The following is an 18,539-nucleotide window of genomic DNA, read 5'->3' on the forward strand; positions in this document are numbered from 1 at the left end:
GGGCAGAAAGGATGCGCGCTCGATTCCTGATCCTTCCTGATTCAAGACAGGAAGGAGCCAGTGAGGGTGTCAAAGTGGGGCCCACTGAGGTAGGGTTGCTTTTGCACAAACTCACAAGACCTACTCGTGACCCCCACCCACCCAAATTTTTTCCCCCTGGGGTGGGTGGGAAGGGAGTGTTATTCCGCTGCTCCCAGAAGCCTTCCAGAGCAGGGACTCGGCTTTCAAATAACCTGCAGGCCCCGCTCTACCATTTGATTCCCAAACCCACCAAGATTTTGAAACCAGAAGCAGATTGTAGGCCACTTCCAGTTTAATTGTTTTCCCTTGGGGGCATTTTTGACGGCCTGTGTGGGTCCCGGAGGATCCCAAGCCAGATAAACACTTCCTGCTCCAATTTAACCTACTTTGGCTCGACAAGAAACACACGAAGCCAAACTTTGAAATCCCCGCCAGCCCCCTCCTCCCCCGATTTAACAATTAAAAACGAAGGCCAACGTCTGGCCGGATGAGCAGAAAGCCGTTTCCGTCCTGCTGAGAAGAGGCGGCACCAGCTCTGCTCCCACCCTTGGCGAAGCAGAGGCCTCGGTCCGATGGGTCATTCTACCCACCCAGTGAGCGTTGGGGGTCATGGCACAAACCCCTCTGCTGCAGGATTTGCCCTTGGTCTTAGCACAAGGGCCCGCCTGGGCTGTCCATCTCAGAATGATGAACATTTTTTTTGAGGGGGGGGGGAAATGTTGGATCTCGGAATGGCCCCTCTTTATTTTCCCACTTGTCTTGCCAGGTGCAGGACAAGACAGGCCACTTTCTGCTCAACACCACACTTGGTTCCTCCGGAGGGCCGTTCACCCAAGTGGGACTGAGCGGGTGTTGTTATGGCCAGCTGCGCCAGGAGAGGCCAGCAGGGGGCAGCAGAGACTGCGCAGAGGCCGGGGAAGGAGAAACGACCCCCCCCCCAGGACTTTCGAGCTTTTGCTGCCTCAGCACAGAGGCAGCGACCAGGGGCTCCCGCTCTGGGGACAGGGGGCCCAGGGTGGCTCTGAAGGGTCAGGGGCGTGGGGTGCTGGGAGACGGGCACGGAACCTTTGCTGCAGGGGGTTTCCTCCCTAAATGCTGGCGCCTGCAGGGAGGGCGTTGGCAGGCTGGAGATCCAGGCAGATCGCAGCCCGGAAGACCCCAAGAGGACCCCTCTTTCAACGGACCCGGCAGAGCTTGGGGACATCACCACTTTTTCAGTGTGTGTGTGTGTGTGGAACCACCCCCCACTAAGGTCCCCCAGGCCACCTAGCTTTCTCAACCTCCAAGGAACCACCAGAGGGGGACCCCCAGGCCCTCATTCCTCACAGGGCTTGCTTGCCGCCAGCGGCCCTCTTTACACCTCCTTCCACCTGCCTTGCTGTTCGGCAAACCCAGAACTCTGCACAGCCGGCGCTTGTGAACAACACTGTGCGAAAAGGAGGGAGACCCCACACGAGGCAGGACCGAGGCCCATTTTGGAACCCTAACCCTAACCCTTCCCTCCCCTTCTTTCTTTCCTGTCCCGCTGCCCCTCCGCACCTTCTGCTCCAGGAGGGCCCTGCGCAGGGAGACGCGCTGCTCCAGTTCCCGCAGCTCCCGGTCGTGCTGGGCCTCCGCCTGCATCTTGATCTTGCTCTGGTAGGCATTCAGAAGCTCCAGTTCCTGCTGCAGCTGCATCTTCAGGACCTGGCACTCCGCTTCCTGCGCCTCGTCCAGCCGGAGCTGGATTGAAAACAAAATTAAAGAGGTCTCTCATCTCTGGCATAAGCGCCCCTCCTCCCCATGTTCCCCTCATGACGGCCCTGTGGGGTAAGACAGGGGGGGGGAGACAGAGATCGTCTGACCCTCGGGACGTGGCCGGGAGTGGGGTGGGGGACGAGGACCCGCCCAAGCAGGAGGTCTCATTCCAACCCCTGCCCCACACTGGTCCAGGGAGGCCCCCGGACGCTTGCCCTGGGCTTGCCCTTCACCCCAAGGGGAGGAGCGGTTTCCTAAAGCTGATCCCACCCCCTTAGAAGAAGAAAAAGCAGCCTAGAGGGTGCGAAGGGTGGGGGGTCTCTCTCTCTCTCTCGCTCTCACTGCTTGGGTGGAGAGCATCTCGTTGATGCTGTGGTCGTACTGCTCCGCCAAGATGGCCAGCTTGCGCGTCTGCTCCTCCTTGAGCCGCTTGAGGACCGCCTTGTGCTCGCTCTTGGGCGTGGTCTCCAGCAGGTGGTTCCGCAGCGCCTTGTACTGCCGGGTCTGGATCTTGCAGGTGTCCTGGAACTGCTTCTTGATCTGCAGCTCTTTGGACTAAGGAGGGAGAGCCGCCCCCCCAAGCCAACCGCGAAAGGACAAGGAGGTTAACATGGAGGGAGGGTGGGCGGGCTCCCCTTCTGCACCACCTCGGAAGCAAGCCCTCCCCGGGCGCAGACCTCAGCCTGTGGGCTGGCTCGGGTCGGCCACGGCTGCTGCCCTCCTTGTGTTTCAGAGAGAAAGGGACCGGGGTGTGTGTGTCTAACCATACACACCTCTGCCTCCCCCCAAAGGAGGATTTCTTTTAAAAATTCTCCCTCTTTTCCACTTCAGCCCTCTCTCCTTCCCTCGGCGTCTCTCCTGCTTCTCGCTGAGGAAGCTCCTCCCGCATGTTTCTGAAGGCTGCGTGAGGAAGGCCGAGACGCCACAGGTGTCCCCCCCTCCCTCCTCCGGGGGCCCTTCTGCGCAGCCCTCTGGCCCCTCCTCCCCCCCCCCGAAGGCTTAGAGGCGGGTGCCGGTCCTACCTTGAGGCTCTTGGGCTGCTGCCGGACCTCCATGACGTGCTTGCGCCTCAGCTCCCGCTCGCGCCGCTTGTTGTACTCCAGCTGGTTGGTGAGCTCCGTCTGGTGCTGGAGGCGGATCAGCTCGCAGCGCATCTTCTGGATGGTGCCCAGGTGCCGGAACTCCAGCTCCTGCATGGACTCGTGCTGGCGCAGCAGCATGGCGTGCTCCAGGTCCTTCTGCGTCTGGCGCTTGTTCAGCTCCTGCACCCAGGAGACACATGAGGGTAAGCAGTGGGGTGACGAGAAGAGCCTGCCGCCAGGGAGCAGGCTGCCCTGGAACACGCCGGGCCGGACTGGGCCTGCCGCCGGAGTGGGAAATGCATGGGGTGGGGTGGGGAGCCGCCTGGGTCCCTTCAGAGCACAACCAGAGTCCGCAGAGGGAGCTTTTCTGCTCTGGCAAACGCTTGCCTGTTCTTTGGAGGCAAACCGGACGCACCAGGGACAGGGAGACTTCAGGGCCCGCCCCAACCACGTCCAACCCTTGCTTCACAGAAGGCGAGGGAGGGCTCGGTGGCTGGAAACCCCTCCCTCTCCTCCTCCTTGCGCACCTCCCGGACCAGGTCCTGCTCCAAGTTGTGGCGGGCCAGCAGCATCCTCCTCTTGAAGCGCCGGCACTCCAGCTCCAGGTACTGCCGCTGGCGCCGGAGAAGGTTGGCCTCCTCCTCGGCCTGGAAGTGCTGGATGTTCTCCTTCTGCTTGGACAGCCACTCCTGCTTCTCCTTCTTGGGGGTGCTCTGGTTCTCGTTCAGCTCCTGGAAGGAGCAGAGGGAGACGGGTTTACAGCTGCCCCCACCACCACCGAGGGGGGGGGCTCCAGGGAACAAACCAGCCGGCTTGCTTGGCAGGCGGAGAGGGAGCAGAGGAGAGCCCCTCATGCACAGCACAAAGAGCCTCCCAACCTCCACAGGCTGCAGCAGATCCCAGCTCTACCCAGGAGGAAGCCACTTTGAGAACACAGCGTAGCAGGCACGAGCAGCACCGTTGTTTTGACGAAGAGAGGTAAAAAGGAGGAATGTAATAATTGAGTCTCAAAGGAGCAGAGCACCTTTGCTTACAGCCCCGAAGCCTTACCGGTCCTCCGGACATTCCAGACTTCAGACCCTGTCGTCCGCCCCAGACAACACGGCTGGTGGCCCATTGAAGACTGCAGGAGCTGCAGCTCAAGACACCTAAACCCGGGAGGCCCCTCACCCTCTTGCGCTGAGGAGACGGGCTTCTGGAGAGGCGCCCACGGGCCCTGAACTGAGCTCTCCCCCGCCCCCCCCCCCCCGCTTGGACCAGGAATGACCTCTTTGAGCTGCTCTTTCCGGAGCTTGTACTCGCGCTTCTGCGACTCCAGGAAGCTGTTCAGCTCTTTCTTCTGCTGGCCTTGAATGTGCTGCTGGAACTTCTTCTCCTCGTTGGCCATGACTTTTGCCTGCAATGCCAAGCCCGGGAGAGAAGAGCAAACATCAACATCATCATCTGCCTCATCCACACAGGCCTACCTCAAAGAATCCCCGCAGAGGCTGCAGGGACGCTCGTCCTTTTCGGCTTCCGCCGCAAAACCAGGACAAGAACAAGGACAGAAGCGATGCGGCACGTTGGAGACCGACTGGCTTTTCCTCGGCGAAACGGAAACGCGCCTGTTGGCTTTAACGATGTCACAAAGCTTTTGCCTTTGTTCCTGCGCTGGGATGTGGTGTTCTTTCCAATCCCATGCAGGAGGCCCAGTTGGGTTCTGGAGGGAGCGGATCAGAGACATCCCAGCACCCTCTCCTCACAGGCCAGCCCGCCCTGGGTGGCTCCCCAGCCGGCTGGGAGGAAGCGGCTCCCTCTTACCTCCTTCTCCGCGGCCGCCTGGTGCTTCTTGAGGAGCTTCTCCCTCTCGGCGGCAAAGCTGCTGCGCTGCGTCTCGAGGTCCTTGTCCAGCCGCAGACGGTGCTCGTCCATCTCGGCCTTGAGCTTGTTCTCCAGGGCCATGAGCTGCTTCTGGTGCTGCCGCCGCATGCGCTTGTAGCCGGACATCTGCTCGCGGAGCTCTGAGTCTTGCTCGTGTTCCTGCATCTGCCTCGTCACCTGCACGGAAAAGGAACGGGTTGGGTGGGCTCCGAAAAGACACCGTCTTTAAAGGGGGGGGCTCTCCCACCAAACTATGCCAGCGGGGAAGACGTTGTTCTGGAGATAGCGGGACGGGGCTCGCTTTCGCCTGGGACTTGCCTTCGTCACCCTTTGTGAAAGAAAATTCTGTCTGGCAACCCACCACCAGCTCAGATGGCGATTGCACTTACGACCCTTACACCTTTCGGAGGGGTTGACCTCTAACCTGTCCTGGAAGTAGCCAACCACAGAGCACCTACAGTTTTTTTGTTCTCCTGTTCATAACTGAGCAAGGACAACTAAAAGGGGGGGGGCTCGTTCCTGACATCTGGGCCCGAAGGACATCTCTGCACCTACAGAACCTGATCCATTTCCTTCGGGCCTCCTGGAGGCCTGGCTCAGACTTCCAGATGCCCAACCCGGCCTTGGACGACTCTGCGAAAGGGCAGGGGAGGGGAGGGCAGGGGAGGGAGGGGGAGGAAGAGGAAGACAAGAAGGGGGGGAGGGGGACCCACCAAGGACGCTGTGCGTATGGTAGCAAAGTGCTCCCGGTTACGGTAATGGGACCTGTGGCGAGACACTTGAGGTGGGCTCTGAGGCTCCGAAGCTCTCGACCGTGGGTCGGAATCCTCTCTGTAGTTTTCTTCCTCCTGGGGAGCAGAGGAAAGAGAAAGTTTCAAAGAAAGGAATCCTCTCTGCCTTTTTGCCTCCAAAGCCAGGTGGTGGTGGTGGTGGTGGTGGTGGCGCCACCGCCAGCTGGCCACCTGAGTTTACAGAGACTGCAAGGAAGGAGGAGCCTCCCACTAGAAGCAAGGTTGTTTCACATGCATTTCTCTGTTTCCAAGAAGGTCCATCTCTCGCAAGAGACCCGCTGCACCCAGCCCCTCTCCCCCGGGCTTCCCCAGTTGGATTACCGGCTTCAGGTGGATCACCGAGCTGTTTGACATCACCGTGTGGTCCCCTTCCATCATATCCAGCTCACTCTTGTCATCCGAGGCATCCGGAAGACTGTTCACGCTACTGCTTTGGCTGCTGGCACTGATGGACATGCTCGGGATGGACTGGCTGCTCCCGACGCTGTTCACTGTTCCCGTCCGGCCCACGCCGTGGTCTTGCTCCTAGGAGGAGGAGGAGGGGAGGCCACGAGGCTTAATCGTGGGAACCGCCGGCTGTTCGGATGTTAAAAGGGTCAGCTCCCTAGGCGGAGCGGGCCGCATTTGGGTCGGGGAGGGATCCAAATGGAGGGATCCTTTTCAGTGGGGGCAGCCCCCTCCCGCTCCTGGGCCATTACCTCGTCTTCTTCCTGGGCCTCCACAGCAGGGCCGTTGTGTGCCTCTTGGAACAGAAGCTTCTTCATTTTGCGGTACTGAAGATTGTCCAGTTCTCGGACCGCATCCTTGGTTCTCTGGATCAGCTCTATCAACACCGTCTCGGGCCGGTCCCGGATAACAAACACGTGCTAAAGCAGGAGACATGAGGCAACGTTGGGGTTGGGGCCCTGGGGGAGGCTCCAGAAAGCAGGGCAACCCCCTCCAAGCCTCTCACAGCTGCAAGCAAAGTAGGGGGCCCCCCACCTCGTATCTTTCTGTGGGAAGGAGGTGGGTGACCACCCCTAACGCTTCAGCAAAGCCTTCCATGAGGCCTGACCCAAGGAAACGCTTTGGCCGTTGAAAGCGCATGAAAGGAGGTGTGGGCAGAACGATGGAAGCTGTTGGCCTCGAAAGGCCTGCAGGCAGAGAGTTGCCCTTTGAAAACTGGAATGGGCCTTCTTTCAATCTCTAGGGCATCCAGACTTTGTGGCTGGCATGCTCTTAAAAGGCCTGAGGGGGAAGAAGCGTCAACCTGCTGCAAATTAGAACTCTACATCACACTGGAAAATGCACTGTGCCGCAGGATACTGTGAAGGTTTTTCAGGAAAACAAACAGAATGAACCCTTTCCAAAAGAAAGAATGAAGAGGTAAGGAGAGAAAGGAAAGAACAAAGGTCAGGGAGGCGGCATCGCTGGGCACCGCAACACACAAACGTGGCAAGATTTAGTTCACCCTGCAAACTGATTAGCAGGACCCTTGTTCGGGAGGAACGTTTCTTCTGAAGAAGAAAACCTCCTGCTGGATGACGAAATGGAAAACGAGCACTGCGACACAAGGTGGACAACAGCCACGAGACAGGCAGGTGGCCTAACAACCTCTGTGGACGACGGAAAGGAACACGGAGGTTTCTGAGGGAGGTGAAGGGGGGAGGAAAAGGCAGGAGGAGGAAAAGGCAACCATGTTCAAGCTGACCTTCAGGAGTTCCTCTGACGTTGGCCTATCTTGGGGGATTTTCTGGAGACAAGAATCTACAAAGTTCCGAAAATAGTCAGACCTATAAAGGGCAAGGGAGAAAAAGTCATTTCAGGACCGCACAGCCATAAACACCTTCTCAGAGGCCCGAGTTGAACATGGTGGCTGCAGTCACAGTCTGGAAAAATGTATTTTTATTTTAAATTTTTGGGGTTGGTTCACAAGACATTAGATGTGGAGGGAGGGAGGCAGCTCACTCTGGAACGCAGCGTCGCCCAAGGAATCATTCCCAAGCCTTATTCTTTAAGCACTCCTTTAAGGGGCTCCTAAGCCCACCAATTCAAAAGCTGCCCTGACGGAACCCAAACCGCCCCTGACGCGGCTACTCACTCACCATTCATTGGACTGGAGTGCAGGGGATTCATTCTGCGCGATGTGATATAAGGCACTCATTGCGTTCATATTAAACAACGGAGGCTTCCTCTCGGCTGCAGAGAAAGAGAAGGGGGCTGGCTTAACCGGGTGGAAGCTGAGGCCCTCTTCACCCATCATGCTCACCTCTGCAGGCGAGCATGATGGCAACTGACCTGGCCCATCTGGCCACCCGATTTACCAAAAAGATCCAAAACTCGGAAACGTTCCCTGGTTTTTTTTGTTTGTTTGTTTTTAGGGGGAAGGGGGTTTGCCATTCACAGGATCCTGGCAGAACTCTCCTGCGGCCTCTATAAATCAGCAGCTAGGCTACCAGGTGAGATCACTCCAGTGTAACCCCTGGAAGTACTCAAGAGGTCAAACAGCCGCCAGAGAGATCCTCAACCAAGAGGAGGCTCTGTAGGCATTCTCTTTAGCTCCCCGATCCTAGTTGTTGTTCTGGACTACCAAGCTGCTTCTGACTTACAGGGCCCCTAAGGTTGTCTCCGAGTTAGGGGTGGTGGTCCAGGGGAATGTTTTACTCTTGCCCCTTCTCGTTGTGCTCTTTTTAAAAAAAAAAGATAATTCAGCACAACTTTCCAGATGAGGAACAGATTTTCCAGGAATCAAATTACAGGAATCTTTTTCCTTCCGGCAGACAAAGGATATTGGCCTGGGGGTGGGGGGAGGAAGCATGCACTAACTAAACCATGCACACAAAACACATTTCCTCTGATGCAAAATCACTTGTTTGGATCGGGACCGGAAAGAGAAGACAAGTGGAATGTGGCAGACGGACAGACAGAGCTTACCTAATTCAATACATGTTATTCCAAGAGACCACACGTCCACCTTTCCATCGTACTGCCCTTCATCCATGGCTAAAATCACTTCTGGGGCCATCCTGGAAAGGAAAGCAAAGATGCTCAGCGGATCCGCCCGTAACTCTTTCTCCCAAAGGTCAGACTAGCCACGGAGAACGGAGGGGCGGTGGAGGTGGGATAACATGGGGAACGCATGCCCAGGAGCCGGGTTCCGAAGACGGCGACAAGGTGATGGGAGAGACCGTCGACAGTGCCGCAGGGGGACGGGATGTCCCACCCCACCCCGAAATCTCCTGAAAGGGCAAGGAGGGGCTGTTTGGGGGAGGCCAGCGTGGGGCGGCTGCTTTCTGATCCTTGGACCAGCTTGGAATCGCCCACGTGGGGCTGCTCTTCCGTCTCCCTGCTCATCACATTAAGGGACATCCGCTGACAACGCAGACAGACAACCAAACATCTGCCAAGCACTCTTCCGTGATCCCTGCGCGCAGAGGCAGCGCCTTACCAATATGGCGTCCCCACGAACGAATTGGCCGGCGACGCTATGGAGGCCGATCCAAAGTCCGCCAGCTTCACCTGGCCGGGCTCTGTCAACAGGATGTTTCCTGCCTTGATATCTCTGAGGGGTGAGAAGAAAAGTTGAAAGGCCCTAACCAGAAGCCAACGGGGCCTCTGATCCCTGGCCCTCTCCGGGGAGGAAACCCCCCTCAAGAGGGTCACCTCTCCCACCCGAGAGCTGCCTGCGTCAGGTTCAGTTCATCCAGCTTTGGCGGTGGAGAGGCCTCCCCTCTCCGGGCTCTGTTTATTCGTTACCGTTAATGAATGAATGAATCAATCAATCAATCCAATTTCTGCTCCAACTCAACCCCCTCGCAGACGCCCTCCTGCACCCAAAATACTATATATAGAACCCAAGGCAAGCGCTCTGGTGCAGGACCTCAACCCCCTTGTGCACGGAAAGGGACGTCTACCTGTGGATCATGTTGTGGGAATGCAAGTACGCCAAACCTTGGAGAGCACCGTGGGTGATTGCAGCAATTTCCACCTCTTGCAACGGCTTTTTATGGACTAGAGGAAAGAGAGAAAGCCTGAGGAATGGAACAGGCAGGGCCCGCGCACGCGCGCGCATGCACAGGGAAGGCTGCACAAAGGGGAGACGTGGTTTGGGTAGACAGTGTTTGGGGTCACTCAGAAATGACACGGTGGCCACGTTCTAAAAATCTCAGGGACACACCAAGGCCAGGATTGGAAGTTGCAGGATGCCAAGTCGGGCTCAACTCCCGGCTGCTGAAGGCCACAAGACAGCCCACTGAATGGTGGCTGGAGACACGTCAGTCCCATCATCCCCAGCCGGCACAGGCCAAGCATCCCCAGAGAGCAAATGACAAAACCTTTGGAGGGAGGCAGCCGGGGGTGGGGGTGGGGAGGCTGCTCCCTAAAGGAATTCTCTTTACCTCTTTCAGACTACAGTATCTGAGAATTTCTTTCCAGTCAAAGGCCCTTATTTGGGGGGCGGGGGTGGGCAGGAGGAGCACATACCTTCTAACAGATCCGATGCCGATCCTAAGCAGTATTCCATAACAAGCTGAAAAGGAAAGTTTTTTTTAAAAAAGGCAATGGTGACAGGAAGAACTAAAATAGGGACACCCTGCAAACTTATTCTTCAAAAGGAGGACAAAACCACACAGATCTCTTCGTGCATCTTGCTTTAAAAAAGCAAGATGCAGCGATGGACCTTAACCTGGCCAGCACCCAAATGGGGACATTCATGGCTATTGGTGGCAACTGGCCCTGATGTTTATACATGCCAGCCAGCCAGCCAACGAGGCAGCATGTTTCTTATTTCTCAGGAGCTGGGAAATGTGGAGTGCCTGGTAGGCCCCGGAGGAATAGGATGCTGAACTAGGCAGGGCCTTTGCTGGGAGCTCTCATTGGGCTCCTTGGCTATTCCTAAAGAAGGACAACTTGTCTTTGATTCCCAGTCTTGACAAAAATTGGAGCAAAGAGAACGCCTTCTCAAACATGTTGGGGGCTTAAGATTCCAGAGGAATCGGTGAATCTTGTGCTGAGCAGGGGAAAGGGGAGTGAGAACAAGAATCACGGCCAATTAGGACAAAGCGAACTTCAGCCACAGCTCTTTGGCTGATGAGGTCAAGGAAAAGCTGGGAGTTTGCTGGCCTTATTGATGTCACGGGGGATTTAGCCAACCACCTGGAAGGCTCACTGTGGGGCAGCCCCTTCCTACGCAGGTTAAGGTACAGCCAAATCCCACCGGCTTCAGCAGGATTTGCTTCCACGAGAGCAAGCTAAGGGACTACAGCCTGGAGGGGAGGGGAGGCTTGAAAGCCACTTCAGGGTTTGCTTTTTCACTTCTTTGTTTTTGCTTCTTGGGACGAAAGGAACTGAACAATCATTTTGGGCCAGATGCACTTGCATCTCAGGGAGCTACCAGGCCAGGCATGGCAGGGTCAGAACATGAAACAAGGGACCCCTGTTTCCATATCATGCCAAAATTTAGAAAATGAGAATTGGGAAAATGCAGGTCCATTATGGACTCAATGGGCTTTTTTCCCCCCATGATCTCCCTCCCAATTTACTTTTGCACCAAAAACATACAGAGAGAGAGAGAGAGAGAGAGAGAGAGAATGTTTTTACCCATGCTGTATGTTCCCGCAAATAGCAGCCCTTGTATTCTATACTGTTCGGATGTTTAATTCTCTGTAGGAACTTGACTTCTTTAACAATATCTTGCCATTTCTATGGGGGGAAAAAGAAGAAGGATGAATTTTACAAAGGAAGGGGAAGAATTAGGGAAGACGGGCAAGTGACCTCATGTAGACAAACACGGAAGCAAAAGGCTAAGGAGTGGCTACTCTGTTATCTGCTCGAATGCCTCTAACACTAAGAACAGAGGAAGTGGCCTCATTCTGAGTCACACCGCAGCAGACCCGCCACCTCGCTCAGCCTTATCCACCCTGAGCAGGAGCAGCACCCATTCCAGGCAGGATTCGTCCCTGCTTCAGAAACTCCAGGTTTTCCCTGGAGGTTTGCCATCCGAGTGGGGGGAGAAAGCTGTTTAAAAGGGAAGGAGGGTCCTTGTGAACACAAAATTCAAGAATAGAGGGAGTCGTTGCAACCCTAAAGCCTGCCCACCACGTCCTGGCCGTTCTGTCCCGGTTCCCACTCCCGCTTCTGAACTGTTTGGGTCGCTGGGTGAGCTTCCAGGAGCAAAAGAGTCACTTTTCTGACAGACGTTCCTCTGGGGTGGGGTGGAGGTTTTTTTTATTTTTTGGAGGAGGGGTCGGCGGCGGAAGGGACGTGCGGCCCCTAAGCTGGACCTCCCTCCCCTTGGCCTGGAGGGGTTAGGGTAACAGGAACAGAAGGGAGAGGAGCTGCTCAGGCCCCTTCCAGCCACCGGCCTCTTCGGCAGGGCCACGGAACAAACAAATAAGGAGGAGGCGTCGTTCTGCACGCCGGGTGATGCAGATGGAATGATTAATCATCACTGCAACATGAGCTGCCTCCTTTCTTGGTAATGGAACAGGAATGCAGAGTTTCTCACTGTATTTTTCTAAAACACACAGACACACACACACACGCATGCCACTGGAGAGAACCACACCCTCTTTCAGATGTGGGCACCATGTGCTTCCTTCGTAGGGACGAAGTATTTATAACTCAACAGTAATTAAATCAGCAAGATGAGGAGCAGGTAGAAATTAGACCTTCCTCACCCAACGGTTAAGCAAGATAACATTGGGCTCTGACAACAGAATAAAAGGCCGACGCGAGACAACAAGATCGGAGGTTTAATGAGGGGCTGCGGAGAAGCGAGACCTGCTCGCAGCTACCCAGACCTTGTGGCCGACCAAATCTTCTTGGAAAGGGCTTCGCCAGTGTTCCACCGACAAGATTTGGACTCCCTGCCACTGACACAACAGCTTTTAACTAACCCCACCCACCCACCTCGAATATATAAAACACACTGGCTGACACAGTCTTACAAACACCTCTTCTTGTTTCTCCAGCTCTCGCTAAACCTCAGAACAATCTCCCATTGTTGAGTGAACCATAAGTTAGAGGCACAAGGCCACAAAGTGGCTGCAGGGGGGCCCCCGTCTGCCTGGCCTGCTGCCCTCCTTAAGCCTCTCAAAGCAAACTGATGTCTAGCTTTCCACCCTTTCTTTTTCCATCCTGACAATATGTCTCATCCTTTGAGGAAGAGGAAATGTTCTAGCAGCAGTAACTGATCTTTGATATGTGTTCTTCGCCTCTTTGAGTCACGACTCCACCTTTACACTTATGTTGACACGGATATTGTCTGGTTTTCGAAGCTAAATAGCACTGGGCTTGTTCAGTATCTGGATGGGGGACCCTCAAAGAATCTCAGGGATCCTCAAGTAGATCTAGGAGAGAATCCTGCTCAAAACCCTGAAAAAAGGCTGCTGGTCAGAGTTGACAACACTGGGGTAGATGGATGCCAAACAGCTGATTCAGTTTAAGGCAGCTTTCCATGTTCCTCCTACACCATTGAATAAGACCCACTGGACTTTTCATGTAGAGAACTTTGGAATGGGAAGGAGGGAAGGAAGGAAGCCATGTTCTGCACTTGCTCGGCATCAAAAGAGCAGAGCGATTCTGGAAACACCCTGTCCGTCCCAGAAGTAAGAGCCTTCGGTTAGCTCTCTAGAGTCTGGGTGGATCTGGGGTTGCCAGGAGAAGGCATGACATTCCTAACCTCCGTGCCTCGCTCTTGCTGGTGGTGTTCAAAGCCGACCTTAATCTGCTAGGCCCCTGGAATGTTCCCACGCTCACACACCGCTACTGTTTCCCTGTATCCTTGTGAAGGTCCCCAGTATGATTTTGTTCAAGGGGAGGGGGGGGAAGGAGGGGGGGTTGAAAAAGGGGGCCATGCCTGATCTGCCTTTTATTAAATTTTGCAAGCCAGCCTTTTGTCTGATCCGACATCCTTGCCAGGCTCGTGTCTGTCATTCCTGGTAAGCTTTCTTTGGTTAGGCAGTGGCGAGGTGGTGTGTGTGTGTGTGTGTGTGTGTGTGTGTGTGTGTGTGTGTTTTAGAAAAAAGGGTTTAGAAAGGAATGCTGAAAGCTGAAGAGGAAAGCTAGCTTGCATTTAAGTCTGAATGCCAGGGCACTAAGTTTGTTTTACCCTCACCCTCCATCGCAGGCCTTTCCCTCTTTGTCTTCAAAGCAGTGAATCCGGCCTCAGCCTATAACACAGAACCTCCAACACCTCTCCTGGGATCTCTCTTTCTGGCGCCCTTGGTGGGGCCACCATTCAAGTGGGCAAGCGCTGTCGTCGTAAAAAGGATAATGCCTCGAAGCGGAGAAGATGGCCAAGATTTTATCGGTTTTCGATTTAAAGGCAAGCTCTCCTGGTCCCAAGGACTGAACTCATCTTTTAAACTCAAAGTTCTATTGCAGAACTTCTCCCCCACCGCCCGCAGGTCAGCAAACCAACGATCCTTGATAAAAGTCTTTTTTCCCTCTTGCCCAAAACCCTCAAACACCTCGTGGCACCTTAGATGTTTCTCCAGCAAGGGCTCGCACAGATTACAGGTGAGAGAGTGGGCCACCTACCTCGTTAGACTGCTTCCCACTATAAGACATTTTCTTGATGGCCACCACTTCATTGGTGCGCACGTCGCGCGCCTGCGAGACAAAAAACAAGCACACAGGGAGCAAAGAAGTTATGCCTTCCTTTTCCTAGCAAGAATGAATCTTCTTAAGTAAAAGAAACAAGTCACACAACAAAGCAAAGGAATTATGGCGCTTTTCAAAATACCACAAAGAGTCACAATGACAGATTACATTTTAAAGGACGCAAGGAGGGATGGGCACAAATTACTCTGGCCAGTTGACTTTGCTGGTCTACGCCACTCACTCTCGCATGGAGCTTGGGAAATACCTTCTTCTGGACTACATATCCCAGAAATTCCCATCTTCTGGGAGCTATTTCCAAAAAAGAATATGGGCTGGAATCCAGGTCGGACATACAGCTGCGGGGGGGGGGGAGCCCTCTCTGGAGCATAGGGGTGTTGATCAAAGGGCTCTCCTTCCTCCCAAATGGGGTGAGGAAGGTTCCTTGCAAGTCATCGGAGCCCCCGCAGGCTCGGCCAATGCCACGGAGGACACATTGCTGGAGCCGAGGAGGTGAGCCTTGCTTGGCTAGCCAGGCACCAAAAGGGAAGCCAGAGGGAAGGGGCTGGGCGCCCAGCACTGCACGATGGGAAGGGTTTCACGCAGCCTTACAGACAGCACTCGCACGAGGCCATTGCTCAACCAGACCACGTCTATAAGGAGACAGAGAACCAGAAGGGAAGAAAGGCAGGCAGTCAGGCAGAGGCCGGGTTTCTACCTTGGCAGGAGAAGAAAACTAGGCCAGCAAGAACTTGAATCGGGCACCAAAGAGCCCTCCCATCAAAATCTGAATGTGTCTGACTCCTCCTTGGGTCCCTCCCCCTCTCCCGTAATACCTGCAACACGGATACAGCCTGCTGAAAAGGAAAGCACCCACCTCCACTGGCACCCTCAACTGAGACCCGAATCTAGTTTGGAAGGGCTGTTTCTGCCCCAATACTACGGCTTTGGCATACAGTTCTCAGAGTTCCCGCAGAGAGTGTGGCCGCTGGTCTCGCTGGCTTCAGAGTTTCTAGGAGGGGTGAGCAAAACCCAGCCATGTCCCCCCCACCACCACCTCTGGGTCCAAACTGAGTCCACCTTTTGAAACCCTTCGCCACCTGGAAAGGGCCTCCCCAGCCCTGCTCCTTCACAGAGACCGTTTCGGGGGGCCCGTTCTCTCTCATTTCAAGGAAAGGGATCTAACAGTTCCTCCTCCACGCCCCAGACCTCGGAGGACAGTCCCAATGAGTAGGAAAGTAAACATTTAGAAGACAAAGGGAACATATTGTCATCACCTCTGAACTGCTCCCCTGCCCAGGGAAGAGTCAAAAGCTCAGGTTCTCTCCCCCCACGAATGCAAACCCCTGCACTCTCATCTTTGGCAGGTGCAAGTCGCTTGCAAGAAGGGATGCACACTCACCAGCCCCCAGCTGTGCCACACAACGTCAGGCAGACAATAGAGGCCAGTATGCAAAGTCTTTGTGAGCCTCTGCGTTTTCAACACAATAACTTGCTGTTGTCGAGCCTGCTATTGTTTCCGGCAGATTCTCCTCGTTCCTGACGAGGACACTGGAGCCAAGTACCAAGAGCCCCCGTGACCAAACCCCATGTCAGGGGCAACCAGCAGGAGAGAGAAAAGCCCTTTGCCCTCTCTCTCCCCAGGAAGCCTTGTTTTACACGGATCACCAGGAAGGCAGCCGCAACGGCTAAGGGCCTGGCAACTCAGCCCAGGAAGAAACGACGGAGGGAGCAGGCAGGCAGGCAGGCAGGCAGGCGGGCAGGAGGTCTGGCCTAGAGAAGCGCAGACTGAGGGGCTGGTAGGGAGGCAACCTTCAACTCCTCGCACAGGGAAGAGAAAGGAAGCTTGTTTCCTGTGGCTCCAGAGGGCAGGACCCAAAGGAAAGGATTGAAGTTATACAAAGAGAGAATCTGACTAAACGGAGAAAGGGCGTCTTTATGGGAAGAGCCGGTTGACCTCGGAGGAACACGGCTTGCCTCAGAAAGGGCTGGACCCTCCCTCCCTCCTTCCCTGGGGACTTTCAAGCAGAGCCCAGGCAGTCACCTGCCTGGGAGGCGCTGGCGATGATTTCCGGCTGCCTGGGTCAGGCTGGGCCAGAGAGGGCCCTCGGGGCCTCCTTGAGCTCAACCACCCTGGGATATTCTGGCTTTCGTCCTTCACCACAAAGGAGGCAAAGCATCCTTTTACTTCCCAACATCCACCTGCCGGGGGGAGGCCTTCTGGAGGTTCTGGGCAAAAAACAGTGGTTCTTAACCAGTGGTACAGGGTTGCCATAGCAACCACTCAGAATCCATTGCCTCTCCACCCTCAAGTCCTCCTACCTCCGTCCGCCAATCCTACCTGCAGTGTAATGTTTTTTGCGTGCCAGCAGGAATTCTGGACGCTCTGTGTTTCTTCTAATCCCTTCTTTCCATGACCACCACCACCACCACCCCAAATTTGTTGTAAATTACCAATTAAAAAAAAAAAGAAAGGAAGAAGAAGAATATTTCTAAAAACATAAATGAATTTCTGGAAAAACAGAGGACTTTTAGATTCTATCATGGTGGGGCTCAGGTTCTTCTGACCGAGTGACTGGCGGGACGTAAGGTGCCAACATCTGAGGATCATTAGGCTTCGCACCATCAGTACACTGGACACAAACAGTTCCACCTCCTGTTTCCACCTGCCACTTCGAGGGAGGAGGCTCAACCCAGTGGACCCTTGATCCAGACACCTTGGCAGGAAGGGAGGAAGTAACTGCTCTGCCTTCCTACTGGGGCCTGAGGGACAAAGCGGTCCCTTCAGGTGGACAAAAGGCCCTTGACCGACCTCAAGAGCATCTCCCCCTCCCCTTCAGCCCTGCCCCCTTACAAAGTAAACAGCTCCGAAGCTCCCATGGCCGATCTCTCGGAGGTCCGTGAAGAGCTTCTCTGGGTCCTCTTTGAAAAAGAGCTCGGCAATTTCTGGATCCTTCAGGCTGCCCGCTCGGCTCGTGGATGGCATCCTGCTTGGGCAGTGCGCCGACCGACTATCTGGGTTCGAAGGGTCACCTTGGCTCTAGGCTCATCTGCGAGAACGGAGCCTGGTCCGCATGGATCACTGCAGCAGTGGGAAAGACAAAGAGAGAGTGTGTTACGCCCAAAGGAAAGGCACAAGGCCAGTGACAGCAGACAGGGTCAAGACCCATCGTTCCCACCTCGGCCGGACTCTGTTCCCCCATTTACCAGCTAGCCTACACAATCCTGTGCATTTACAGTTGGTCCCTACAAAGCTTCTGTCCACCTAAGGATTTTGGAGCCTGTTTCTATCCTAGAAAGAAGATGCCTGATATTGAGGTGGAAAAGACTTTGACCCTAGGGAGAGGGGAAAGAGCTGAGCTATGGGAGTACAGACCAGGCTGGGCAAAGCAGACAGACCTCCTGAAACCATGAAAGAGAGGATGGTGGGTTCAGCTTCCATCAGACGGCTGTCTCCCGCCATGTTCGGCACCGGCACGATAAAATGATACCTCCTAAGAGCAGGTAGGCTTGGTTATGCAATTCCCCTTGTAGAGTCATGCCAGACCACCAGCCTTCCAATGGCATCCCCAACATCACACTGGAGAAGGGAGCAACTCCCGGTTTCTATAGCAATGAAGCTGGAACAGAAGAGATACTGCAGTCAAATCTGACAGAATGCCGAGGCCTCCAGTTCCTCTGAACCTTCCACCAAATGCAGATCCGCATCCCTTGATAAGAATCGAGTCAGAGTCAGAATCCATTTCAACAGAGGAAAGAACGCACAACACTGTTGGAAGAAGATGCCTGGCATAGAGCTGGGCTTTTGATCCATTTATCCCAAGGAGGGCCAGCAAAAGCTCTCCAAGGTTTTGGGCACAGTGGTTCCCCCCCCCGCCAAATCCTGAGCTGGAGATGCTGCTGAGAGGGATCCTGAGACTTCCAGCGTGGGAAGCCTACGCTCAGCTGCTGAACTGCAACCCCCTCTTCTGTACTTTCACGTACATTTCTTTTTCCTCCCCATCGCTCTACAGAGAGAAGAGATGCAGAATTAAAAGAAAGCCCCTGCATAAAGTATGCCTCCCGTCACTTCTAAGGGGTCCTCTTCCTACACAGCATTTGTGCTGGTTCCCCTGGAAAGCCCAAGCCTTTCTTTCAGCCAGAGGCCCACAAGTTGACACTCCGTCTCAATGAGAACAAACAATTTGGGAGTAATTCTTCACTAAGGGGATCCTTTTATTTTATTTAGTACATATCCCAGGTAAGTCTACGGCAGATACAGAATGAAAGGAAGGAAAGAGAGCTGAAAATTGCTGTTCTCTCAGTAAATATTAAACAATTAGAAATGTTTAATATTTACTGTGACAAATTTAAATATCATGTTTACCAACTAAGCTGATCTTAATGGTTTTACAGTTGATTTTTTTAATTTAAAAAATTCTTATGTTTGTAAGCTACTTATAACGCTGCTATGCAGTGAAAAGGTGGA

At 54.5% G+C, this 18,539-nt stretch overlaps 1 protein-coding gene across 2 annotated transcripts in view; it reads right to left on the reverse strand.

Moving 5' to 3' along the window:
- The window catches only part of TAOK1 (TAO kinase 1), a 42,249-nt gene that overhangs the window by 6,071 nt on the left and 17,639 nt on the right, over positions 1-18,539 (reverse strand). For both annotated transcript variants that reach the window (XM_078379182.1, XM_020803510.3), the window contains exons 2-19: positions 16,926-17,153; positions 14,012-14,083; positions 11,069-11,170; positions 9,953-9,998; positions 9,385-9,481; positions 8,919-9,032; positions 8,405-8,496; positions 7,576-7,669; positions 7,182-7,263; positions 6,190-6,357; positions 5,813-6,016; positions 5,414-5,548; positions 4,641-4,877; positions 4,108-4,236; positions 3,368-3,571; positions 2,781-3,020; positions 2,101-2,313; positions 1,561-1,743 (exon numbers count right to left, since the gene is read on the reverse strand). In XM_078379182.1, the coding sequence (XP_078235308.1) occupies positions 1,561-1,743; positions 2,101-2,313; positions 2,781-3,020; positions 3,368-3,571; positions 4,108-4,236; positions 4,641-4,877; positions 5,414-5,548; positions 5,813-6,016; positions 6,190-6,357; positions 7,182-7,263; positions 7,576-7,669; positions 8,405-8,496; positions 8,919-9,032; positions 9,385-9,481; positions 9,953-9,998; positions 11,069-11,170; positions 14,012-14,083; positions 16,926-17,057 (2,544 nt within the window). In that variant the 5' untranslated portion in view covers positions 17,058-17,153. The remainder of the gene's footprint in view (positions 1-1,560; positions 1,744-2,100; positions 2,314-2,780; positions 3,021-3,367; positions 3,572-4,107; positions 4,237-4,640; positions 4,878-5,413; positions 5,549-5,812; positions 6,017-6,189; positions 6,358-7,181; positions 7,264-7,575; positions 7,670-8,404; positions 8,497-8,918; positions 9,033-9,384; positions 9,482-9,952; positions 9,999-11,068; positions 11,171-14,011; positions 14,084-16,925; positions 17,154-18,539) is intronic.

Source organism: Pogona vitticeps, chromosome 7 (assembly GCF_051106095.1).
Source record: "Pogona vitticeps strain Pit_001003342236 chromosome 7, PviZW2.1, whole genome shotgun sequence".
Classification (NCBI taxonomy): domain Eukaryota; kingdom Metazoa; phylum Chordata; class Lepidosauria; order Squamata; family Agamidae; genus Pogona; species Pogona vitticeps.